Here is an 11,984-nt window from a genome sequence, read left to right on the forward strand (position 1 = left end):
AAAAAAAGAAAACAGTAGTTGCACCAGACCAGGTGCAAGCTCCTGTCTAGGAACTATTTTTGAAACCGTCAACCCTTTTCCGGTTCCTGTTTGTATCTTTCCGCCCTTTTCCTACAGCGAGTCGCCATCGAGGCTGTCGCTGGCTGATAGTTGTAACTTAACTTTGCAAAAATGGTATGATTTTTTCGCTTTTGCTCTCATATCTGTTGTTATGATAAATATTCCTGCTTGTTATTTCACGTATTTACTTCTGATGCTAATGAAAAGGCACAATGTATCATTTGTCAAGATGCTGAAATTTGTACCGGCACTAAGCCTAAGTCACTATGCTGCATGCTTTATTAATAGTACTCTCTAATTAGTTAATGAAGTTGGGTATTGTAGGATAAAAACAGTAATAGTCGTTCTACAGATTTCTGCTGTTCCTCGGAGCTTGCTTACATGTTTGGTTTTGTTGCATGGTTTGCACGTATAAATCGCCACGTGGTACGCTCACAGCCAAACTCGCACGTTATTTCCTTTTAACGTTTGGTTGTATGTGGCATTCGAAGTAGAAGGTTGTTCCAAACTGGAGATTATAAATTCGTTGCAGTGCATTGAGTTTTCGTCGTGAAATGTCGGCCCTCGTATGAAGTAGGACAGATGTAACGGAAGGGGTACTGCATTATAGTTAATTCTTACGACAATACATTTCGATCTACTCGACTAAGACTTATGCATCTGTATACTACATATACAACGAGAAATTAGCGGATGCTGTTTAAGGCTGATTTAATTGCTTATGCATTTACTTCTCATTCCTTCCTCAGCGTTACACGGTACACCGTCCATTGGTGACCGTCTACACCGAGAAAAATGAGGTGGGAGACGCGTCGGTCGCTTTGCCTGCAGTCTTCAAGGCACCCATACGACCTGACATTGTCAACTTTGTTCACATGAACATGGCAAAGAACAGGAGGCACCCCTATGCGGTGTCTAAAGAAGCAGGTGCGTTGCATGTGCAAATAGCACTACTTATGTAAGCAGCGTAAGCCTTGTGACCGAAAACACGCGAGCCCATGGCAGATACCCTCCTCTGCCACTTGTGGCCTCACATGGAAGCAAATGACAAGTTTTGTTGTCTTTGTGTCTTCTCTGATGCAGACACCTCCGTAGTGCACATCCGGTTTTCTACATGAGCTCAGTCTTTCGTGCTGTGTTGCCTTTCATTGGTAGTTGGTAACGACTGCTTTTCTTGTTTTCTTTCGGTTGCCTTTACCCCAACAGCGGGCAGATTCCTTCGGAATTTCACAATGGACGCCTGTTGACGCTAAAGATATTTTGAGTGACCGACTGAAAACAGCTGAGCTCTCACTTGAAAAAAGGAGTAGACAGCAAAGTATTGCCTCTTTGACAGGATGCCCTATGGCAGAAAGCAGGATTGTGCAAGACTACATCCTTATCAATCTTTGATTCCTGGTGTAGCGACGTAGCCCCCCTATTATCAGCTGGCCAAAAGAGTGCGTCAGGAGTGATGGCAACAGAGAAGGGACAACTGTCGTTCTGCTCGCGTGTTCCTTTTCACAAAGCTCGGGATAGAACAGCTGGTGTGCAGGGGGGGGGAGTGTGTTGCACATTTCTCTTACGAATTGTCTTTTTTCTGATCTTTTTCCGTTTGTTTGCCAGCAAGCATTTGTTTTTTGGTGTTTTAACAATTGAAATTTCCAGGCCACCAGACTTCGGCTGAGTCTTGGGGCACCGGACGAGCTGTGGCCCGTATTCCGCGTGTCCGTGGCGGAGGCACTCACCGTTCCGGTCAGGGTGCCTTTGGTAACATGTGCCGTGGTGGCCGCATGTTTGCCCCGACCAAAGTGTACCGTCGTTGGCACCGCCACATCAACGTCGGCCAGAAGCGCTATGCCATCTGCTCCGCCGTAGCTGCAACGGGCGTGCCTGGACTTGTCCTTTCCAAGGGTAAGTTGAAAATAGGCGTAGCAGCACGGACGGATTTGTATTTGTGATCGCACGGTGACATGGGCTTTGCATGTCATCAGGACACAAGATTGAGGAGATCCCCGAAATACCACTGGTTGTGACCAGCAAGGTGGAAGAGTTCAAGAAGACCAAGGAGGCTATGCTTTTCCTCAAGAAGCTCAAAGCATGGAAGGATGTAGAGAAGGTAAGGAATGCAAAATGTCCAGAGTTTGTTTGCTGTAAAGGTCGTGCTAGGATCCTGTTCTTAAAGCTGCTATGAAGTTTCAGACAACTATGTGTAAGGATTTCTCTTATGCTGCAGTCAGGTCCCGCATTCAAACTGTTCATTTATTTTTATAACGATTCGAGTCAATTTGTCGTCGTAGTGAAGCTGTTACGTTTAACTTTATTTCGATCACATTTGATACATAAAATTATCGTAATCAGCTTGTGCACTCTGGGTGCAAAAACATTTTTCTGTCTTGTGTACTGGAATCATTATGCACACACCAGTATATGCTTCTTTCTTGACCATTACAAAAACTATATGAGACTATTACTAGTATGAGACTGTTTCTGTTGCACTTCCATGCGAGCTTTCACGGATATTACTGAACTATCGAACCAATCTGGAGCCAGGAAGGTTCCTGGATTGTGTGTGGCCCAACCTAATATGTCTCTAACCTATGTGTCTAATATGTTTTGGAATAGCAAGCCGACCGCCGTCTGGCTGACCTTTCCTTTCTTTTTTCTTCCCCATGGTTGAGAAATTCCCAAGCAGCACAATGTACTGAAAGTCTAGTGCAATAGGGGTGGCGGGTATGGGTATGTGTTTTATCAATGTTCTTTAGTTTCAAAAGTCTGTTCAAGGCCTTCCATCTACCCGTCCACCCCTATTGCACTCGACTTTCAGTACATTGTGCTGCTTGGGAATTTCTCAACCATGGTCGTAGTTGACTGGTGGATGCATTCAACATGGAGACATTGACAATTACATGGCTGTGCTTTGCAGGTGTACAAGTCCCGTCGCCTGCGTGCTGGCAAGGGCAAGATGAGGAACCGTCGCCGCATCCAACGCCTTGGCCCACTCGTTGTTTATGAAAAAGACCAGGGTCTGTCCCGTGCTTTCCGCAACATCCCAGGTGAAGTTTCCTGCCTGTTGCCTCCAGAGTGTCTTCAGCGCACTGTTTTATTTTTGGTGCTGGCATTTGTTTGCTAATGTCACGTCACAAGAGGTCACAGTCATTTTCTGTCTTGTTCCCTGTGCAGGTGTGGAGACCCTTCGAGTCGACCAACTGAACTTGCTGAAGGTTGCACCCGGTGGTCATATTGGACGTTTTGTAATTTGGACCGAAGGTGCTTTCCGTCAGCTGGACCGTCTCTACGGCTCCTTCAGCAAGCCTTCCAAGACCAAGAAGAACTTCCAGTGAGTGTGTATACATAGGGCCCTCAGTTTTCGGGTAAAGCCGGATAAAGCCCGTTTTTACCCCCCGATTTACATCAAAATAGTTCGGGTTTAACCCGATAAAACCTGTAAACCTGGCCTGCGAAAGTGCAAACGAAGGACTTGATCCGCACACGCGCGAACTACGTCAATCGCGCGACCGCTCCCGAGTTGCTCCCGACCGCGCCACATCTTGCTGGTGAAGTAAACAAAACACGCCGGGTTTGGATTTGTGGACGCTTGCATGCAGGCCTGATTTCTAGTGTGAAAAATTTTCCTTTGGTAGGCGTCATCATTTGAAAGTTGGCTTCACCTAACACTACCGTGTATTGCGGTCAAGCCCACTTCAACGAATGCTTAGTGTTGCTTTAAGTGTATGGTTGTAGAAAATTAGCGGAACTTTTCGATTCATTTATTTGTGTTACGGGAAAGCCATCTTGAACCTGTGACATCATACACTTTGTTTAGTGATATATTAGGTTAGATTAGTGCGGCTGTGGCAGCTTGCCTCGCACTCCCAACTTCATTATCGAAGCGGCCATAGCCCTAGTAATCTAACCTAACTTCACCAACCTAAAACATCATCAGCTTGGTTAGTTTAGTGATAAGTTAAATTAATGGGGCCATGACAGCTTCCCTTGTCCCTCAAAATCCGTTTCAATAATGAGGTGAAGCCGCCTTGCAGAATGGCAATGCCAACCAAAGTAATACCCTGGTTTCGTACCAAAAATGCCCTGTTTTTCATGCCCGAAGAAATGTAGTCTGCATCATGAAAGCTTGTGTCAATAAGTAAGTTGAAAACTTCAGTGTTGGATTTTTGTACTGTTAGTGCTTTCCGTGGACGTTGACGAGACCCTTTCTTGTGCTGTTACCAAAAATAGCAAAGGAATTAGGAAAAATCATGCTAAACAGCGAAGAAAAAAGAGTTAAGCAACGCTTGGCGTTCCTTAAAGTGGGTTTGCCCGCAATACACGGAAGTGTTAGGTGAAGCCAACTTTCAAATCTTGTAGGGAGTATCTTGTATCAGCAAAGTATGCGGAGTAGTAAAGAGGATGCAGCAACAGCCAACAATTTCCGAGGCATACCAACGCGAGTGCGAGCATGCTCTCAACGCTCATCGATGGATGATGCTTTACTGAACATGCGACTTATTCGTTTTATAAACAGGGGCCAGTGCAAGCCTTAGTGGTTATACAGTGATTTATCTACCAGTCTCTTAATAAATATTCTTTCACTTAATTTTAACACTCCACAGACCGACCGCAGTGGCGTCGCTCATGATCTCATTTGTCTCGCGATGTAAACCCCCAATTATTAATTAATTAATTTCAACACATAAAAGTATCTTATTTTCTCACCTGAAAATACATCACTTCTCAGTATATCACCCAATATTACCCTGTTTGGCAGGTCCTGATTTTCAACCTGATATTTACCCCCGATTTTCCCAAAAATAAAGCCCGAAAACTGAGGGCCCTATGTATACACTCTTTTAGGAGAACTGTTTTGCTTGAAGCTGACTCGTTTCTGTAATATTCTGTGATGTCCTCCCGATTATTCCAGTTTCTTGGGTTGACCCCACACCTAGGGTGCTGTACGTTACAGTGCGAGACAGTTATTGTGATTGCCCTTTTTTTATATATATATACATCTAAGCATTTGGGTTCATAAATGTCATTATTGCAGCATGCTGCTGACATACAGTAAAAAAATGCTAGCTAGATTTTGAAAAGTTATCTACTGACAATAATTCGAGTCAGGATTGCAGACTTACTGATTGCTTCTCCTTTTTCTTCTATCAGTTCTGCTCTGTATCGCATGCTTGTAACAGTAAAGTAGATGAATGTCATGCCTTACACTGGCAATTTATTCCTGCAGCCTCCCCATCCCCATCATGACCAACCCAGATATCAACAGGGTTCTCAAGAGCGCCGAGATCCGACACACGCTCAGGCCTGCAAAGTAAGTGTATACCTGATGCATGTTGTATGTGCATACATGTTGCATGTGGGTGGTTGCAAATGTGACACTGCCTTGCCTTCCTGACTCTGTGAAGGAGGAAGATTGTCCGCCGAACGCAGCATAAGAACCCGCTGAAGAACATCAACCTTATGGTCAAGCTCAACCCGTATGCAGTGGTCCAACGACGTGCAGCCGTCATCAACAACACGAGGCGCAAGCTTGAAAAGAGGGCTCTCTTGGCAAAGAAGCGCGGGGTGAGTATCGCTGTGGATTGATTTCTTGATTTTAACCGCATGAAATCTATAGTATGCTCATTGAGCACGAGAACAGAAAATGGAAAGTCAGTAATTTCAGAATATAGTAGGTTTTGGAGAAGATGTACAGTAGAACCTCGATGATACGAATCTCATGGGTTAGCGGAAAAAATTTGTATCAAACGAATTAAACCAAAATAAAAATTGAATCGAGAAAATACAGTGACTGTTCAATTTTCCATTACTGTCTGTGAAAGGGGTCGTTCGTAATGCTTTTGTGTCGTAAGTTTTTGACCAATGCTGCTCAAATTCGCGAGATGATTGAAAATATCCAGCACCTGCTTTCCACACGCGAGTCGCGCGACAGTGTTCTAAAGCGAGCTTCTCCTAAAGCACGCAGGCGTTAGGTGAAGCCGACTTGCAGAAAGACGACGAGTAATGTTGCCAGATGTTGTCCTGATATATGTTCCCTCCACGTGTTCTGGTAGCTGTTTTCCTCCAGTCCCATGTCACAGCTTTGCGGTTTATGGTTGCGAGGGGGGTAAAAAGGTCAAAACAGTGATAAGGTTCCGGGCCATCCGTGTAATCCCTTTGACCTTATCTCCTCCACCACCACCAAATTGAGAGTGATTACTTGCATTGTGCAACATTATGTAAGGGAGTTTGTGGTAAGAGTGTTGAGGATCTCCCTCCCTTTTCAAAAGGAATAGCATGACTCTCGCGCTGTCGCGTCACAGTGGAACGACCTCTGTCGCATCCTCGGCTCGTTCGTATCATCCGTACAGGCAAGATAACGCGTTCCTATCATCCGAACTTTAATACATGGGAAGAATAGGTATTCCGGCCGGGACCGGAAATGAATTCGTGTCATACCGAAATTCGTATCATCGAGATTCTACTGTACCTATGCCCTGCCACTTGTAGTAAAAAATGAGGATGTGTGGCTTGCAACTCTACATTGCAGTGAGTCTGTGAAACCTCTTGTCCCCTTCCAAACACCGGTTTTTGAGGTTTTGTGAAAGGGGCTACAGCTGGATGCAGGGAATGTTTTCTTGTTTGTTCACGTACACATTTCCAGTTATTTGAATCAGACAGTGATCGGGAGATCGAATGTTCATGTATACACTGCTGACTGCAGCGGTTCATTTACCAAATTGTTTTGTATGTCACTTTAAACCTGCGCATCCGGCAACTTCGCTGTTAAGCTATTTTCTATGGGCGAGGGGCATACTGAAACTCAGTAACATGCACATTGTACCCTCCGCAGCTACCACCACCCGAAGTGAAGTTGGCACCGTGGCAACAGGTCCTCAAGAGGTCTTCTGAGGCTCGCAGGGCAGCAGCCATCAAAAAGAGAGGCGGAAAGCAGATTCCAGTACAGGAACCGAAGCCGAGGGGTAAGCTGGCTACCAAGCGTAGGGTCAAGGCAAGGATCCAGGCTTACAAGGAAGGAAAGATCCCTTCAAAGAAGAAGGTAGAGGCACCAGCTAAGGGCAAGTCTGCCCCTGCAGCGAAGGCAACCCCAGCTAAAAAGGCTCAGACTGCCAAGAAATGAGCTTCGGTGTAGCGGGTTGCTCATGGAAATAAAATGTTGAAATGAACGTGATGGAGCTTGGTGTATCTTACACAGGGTTTGGTTACACGTAGAGCCTGAAGTTTTCGGGAATTTTTTTGTTTTTCTAAATTCGGGGGAGGTAAAAATCAGGTGAATAAAAATTTATTCTAAATTCATGCGAATTCGGGGAGAAATTGCGATCTGTTACTCAAACTAACTGTACTGGTTTGGTACAAATGGTGATGTAACTGCATTTGCTGCGAAGCAAGTTAGTGTGCATTCCTACAGATGTCTCAGTGTGGGCAATTTACAGGGTAAAAATCGTTTTACCCTAAAGAGGCAACCTTCAATTCAGGAAGAATCTGGTTAAACCCTAAAACTTCAGGCTCCAGTTACACGGTGCAATCCCATCAGTCCAAACTGATGCCTGGGTCCCGTCAGCCCTGGGACACACATTCGCACAAAAAATGAATGCAGGACCAGTGATTTCACTCCGGCACCATTTGCACAATCCTGATAGAGATAGCGAATTTTGCGCCAAAGTGCTCCAAGCGAATCATGCGGTCTTCTCCCACCTGACCACTGGTGGCTGGAATGCTGACTCTGGAGAGGGTGATATTCCTCCTTTCCACGTGCGTTGGCCTTTCCTTTTTTTCTTGCGCTAACCTACTCTCACTGTAATAAACCTCTACCCGAGAAACATCATCATGACGTTGGTAGACACACCGAAACCAAAACAGATCTGAAGGGGAGAGCTGGGTTCCACGAATGGGCAAATGTTTGCTGCCTCCTATTGGAAGAATGGTAGGATCGAAGGTCGCGTCCTTTTCAGAGACCATCGTAATCCCCTAAAGACCGTGGCTTTCGGGCGTGACCTTGTTCGTCACTAGCTTTGAACGTAGTTCAACTCTACCAAACTCGTGGCGCTGTCGAACATTATGACGTCATTTGTTTACAAACAGGTAGAGGTCTATTGTTTGCATGCGGCTGCACAACTTTATTCTTCGTGCTCGTCATCGCCGCTTAATTGTTTTGCAATCTTTGAATGCTCGAAGTGTAAAAACAGATTTACGAGTTTAAACTCTTCAGGCTGTGTGTGCGCGCAGTGAAAAGCTAACTCCCTTGTTTGTAATGTATTCCGGTATGTCTCCTGTGAGCATAGTGTAGGGCACAGAGAATGTAATTTACATGAACCAACTTTTATATCAATCAACCACGCTGAAGTACTCAGTGTAGAAAATGGGATCACTCAGTCATCAGTGTGCACATTTTCGAAAAGGTTCATAGATTTGAAAGATGAAAGTCACCGAAAAGGTTAGCCAGCTGTAGGACTCGAACCCACATCTTCTGGATTGGTTCTTTCATGTTCAACAGTTGCTGCCTGCGTCAATCTCGTCAAATGAATGTGTGTATGAGTGAGCAAAAATGTAAGAGTGAAAGGAGGATGACTGAGAGAGAGTGGCTGGTTTGTCCCTTCAGGTGACGCACCCTGGAAGTCGCTAAGTAGGCGTGTTAGCTTAGCTCAATTGGTAGAGCCCTAGACCAGTAATCCAGAAGATGTGGGTTCGAGTCCTACCAGGGTGTCGGAGCGAACCGGAACCGAAAACCGAAAAAAAACACGCTATTTTGGTGCGAACTGGAACGGAATCGAAACCATATACGTTTTTTTCGCTCAGGAGGGAAACCGAAAAATATATTTAACGGTTTTCGGTCCAAGGAAAAAACTTCGCCGGTTTGGACCACGGATAGGCGAATGAAACAGACGTCGTGTGCTCTGAGGTCATGCCATGGATACTATACGAGGGTTACGGTTACCGTGGAATGCATGTCGGTATAGTATCACCCTTAGGCTCCCTTTGTAATGGTTTATTGTTCGCGCACGCACACAGACTTAGAGGTACATGTGACTCTCTAGCAATGTGCCGTAGTGTTCGTTTTAATTTGATCCTCCCAAACTCTCCTCAACTAAACAGCGACCCAAGAGGGCTGCATAACGGCTTCTTTATCGGTAATGTCGCGCAACGCGTCCCTTTAAGAGCAGCTAAGTTGAATACATTTACGTATACGCGAGGGCAAGCCTGTGCAAATTGGCAACTCTTTTGTGGACAGGACACGAAGAAAATAAAACGGAGCCATCGAGCGCGTTTGTGAGTGAAGGTGTTCCTCGATTTGCGTCGTACTCGTGCGGTGGTGCTTGTTGGCTAGACAGTAGCAACATACATTCGGATGGGACGCAATCGCTCCAGCCCAGCAAGAAAGTACCTTACGTATGACATCACGACCGTTTGTAGCATGCGCTTCAAGAAAGGAGAAAGCTCATTTGAACAGACAGTAACCTACAGGAAGCAGGAGCTACCAATTTCACAGCTGTCTATTAATATTAAATACCATGTATGCGGAATAAACGGGTTTACATTTTGTAACATTGATTTTTTTTTGTGGGGATGAATATTTCCAGCAGAAGCGGAACCGGTTAAAACCGGTATGAACCGTTATTTTTTTGCTCCGGAGCAGAACCGGTACCTGATCGTTTATGATGTAACCGGAACGAAAAACGTTGGTTCGACACCCTGAGTCCTACAGCTGGCTAACCTTTTCAGTGACTTTCATCTTTCATCATTAATTTCTTAGGCAATTTGAGGCTTTGTATTTGTCCCTTCTATGTTGTTCCAGCCTCAGAACATCAGTTCTTTCATGTTCATAGATTTGCATAGTTTCGGATTGCTAATGAGATGGGGATGACACCCGCATAGCACACACTCTCTCTCTATCTATTTTTTCTTTCCTTTTACTAGTTTTCAACAGCATACCATGTGGATGCACTCTATCATTAGAGCCTGAAGTTTTCCGGAAATTCAGGGGGTAAAAGTCGGGTAAATGAATATGTGCTCTAAATTCATGTGAATTTGGGGAGAAATCAGGTTCGGTTACTCTAACTAACTGTAGTGATTTGCTACAAATGGTGATGTAACTGCATTTGCTGCAAAACAAGTTCGTGTGCATGCCTACAGACATCTCTGTGATTTTCTGGGTAAAAATATGGTTTCACCCTGAAGAGGCAGCCTTCAATTCGGGGTGCAAATTTGGGGAAAAATCGGGTTAAACCCCAGAACTTCAGGCTCTATCTATCATTTAAATTTTGGTACCCCAAATTTTGTGGCTATGTGCTCCAGAGCGCTCCAAAATAGCGCATTTGCATGCTCCAAAGTGCTCAGAAACATTTCGTTGCTCCGAATTAATTTTGGGGGTGGCATCGCTTCATTCTCATGGGTCGGAAGAGGTCATTCCCATGACTGCCAAATTAAGGGCCACGTAGCACACCTACCTTGTTACAGCAAAATGAATTAGTGTGTCAAACAATGTGTCTTGACATGCTCTAACTGTACATGTATACAAAAAGAATTGTTTTTGAATGTTGGAGGAAGTAGTGCACCAAATAGTAAATTTTCTGATGTCAGCATATGTGCCAGTAAAACTATAATCAAAATCAAAGGAAATGTGCCCTACAGGAAAGTGCAAACGTTAAGGAATATAAAAAAGGTGTCACTGACTGCTGCAGAACCACTGGTGTACCCAGAGGGGGGTTTCTGGGTGTTCAACTTCCCCGGAAATGCTACCTTTGGCAGTGCATTTGGGAGAGGGAAACAAGGGGAAATCCTCCTCCTCCCACGTAAAATCCCCATACAACCCCTCCGGAAATATTTTTCTGGCTACGCTGCTGTGCAGAACGTTCTAAATTTTGTAGAAAGTAGAGCTGTGCAAATAGCAAAATTCCTTTTGCGGATAGTTTACTGAAAATAGGTTGCAAATATCCTTAGAATAGCATCAGATATTTGTTTCATATTTGAAATTTTGAATATTCGCACAGCTGTAACAGAAAGGCAAAGGCTAGGCAAGGTCGCTAGAAAGGCAAAGGTTGCACTAGCAGCGACATTAAGACACCAATAATAATAATAATAATCTTTATTTTGGCTCAAGAGCTGAACCCGGACTTCTGAGAAAAAACCAAGGCTATCAGCTCGTACAGCTACAAAATGACTTAACAGCTAACATGTCTGTAGTTGTTCTCAAGGCCCGACAGCTGTGACTATAAGCACAGCCACCACCATCATTTTTCTTTTTCTTTTTGCAGTCGTATTTGGTACCACCTTGTCCCACGTCTGAAAGAGAGCAGATGCCTTGCTCCCATACCACAGACAATTTTCTGTAGCCAATAAAGTGCTCCGGTGATGTGACGTCAAAAAATGCCAGAATGAGCTGGGAGAGACCACCACCATTGCATGCATTCTTATAAAGTAATTTTCTCAGGTAATGTGCACTTCCCAAGGGAAATATTTTGTGTGATGGTTGCTCAAGGTAGTGTCCTTTGATGGTGTTCAGCAATTTCTGAATGTTTCTAGTGCATTGGATCTCTGGACACAAGCTCAGTAGACGGACAACTGTTCCCACGGCACCATTTTATTTTCAGCAACACCTCCCCCCCCCCCCCCTTTTTTTTAATGCCATCTATGAGTAATAATGTGTTGTATGCCTTACATTCTTGCTGAGCTGATCAAATCCCCCAATCTAATTCCTCAGGTGTGCTTTGACCTTGTGCACATCAGTACACTTACCCAGCACCTTTGCATTCGACCACCACATGTTGTATGTACAACTCCTTTCGGGGATTTAATGTTCGATTCCTGGCGGATGTGATGCACTGATACAGTCAGAAGCGTTCTAATGGGACTGTGAAAGATTTTCTTGTTCTTGTTTTTATTTGACAGAATAGGTGTTTCTAAACCCATAACTGGTTTTACCTTTGGCAAGCAAACAG

The 11,984-nt window shown here is 44.6% G+C and overlaps 1 protein-coding gene across 1 annotated transcript; it reads left to right on the forward strand.

Moving 5' to 3' along the window:
• The first annotated feature begins 70 nt into the window (after positions 1-70).
• Positions 71-7,214, forward strand: LOC135386113 (large ribosomal subunit protein uL4-like). Its single transcript, XM_064615854.1, has 9 exons — positions 71-174; positions 810-987; positions 1,708-1,953; positions 2,034-2,158; positions 2,966-3,095; positions 3,223-3,379; positions 5,276-5,359; positions 5,454-5,613; positions 6,881-7,214. Exons 1-9 carry the CDS (start codon positions 172-174, stop codon positions 7,166-7,168), a joined length of 1,371 nt encoding a protein of 456 aa, XP_064471924.1. The 5' UTR covers positions 71-171; the 3' UTR covers positions 7,169-7,214.
• The last annotated feature ends 4,770 nt before the right edge of the window (positions 7,215-11,984 follow it).

Source organism: Ornithodoros turicata, chromosome 2 (genome assembly GCF_037126465.1).
Source record: "Ornithodoros turicata isolate Travis chromosome 2, ASM3712646v1, whole genome shotgun sequence".
Lineage (NCBI taxonomy): Eukaryota > Metazoa > Arthropoda > Arachnida > Ixodida > Argasidae > Ornithodoros > Ornithodoros turicata.

Coding starts and splice junctions, on each gene's coding strand:
- LOC135386113 (XM_064615854.1), top strand. Junction 988..1,707: donor TGCGGTGTCTAAAGAAGCAG/GTGCGTTGCATG, acceptor TGAAATTTCCAG/GCCACCAGACTTCGGCTGAG. Junction 2,159..2,965: donor CATGGAAGGATGTAGAGAAG/GTAAGGAATGCA, acceptor TGTGCTTTGCAG/GTGTACAAGTCCCGTCGCCT.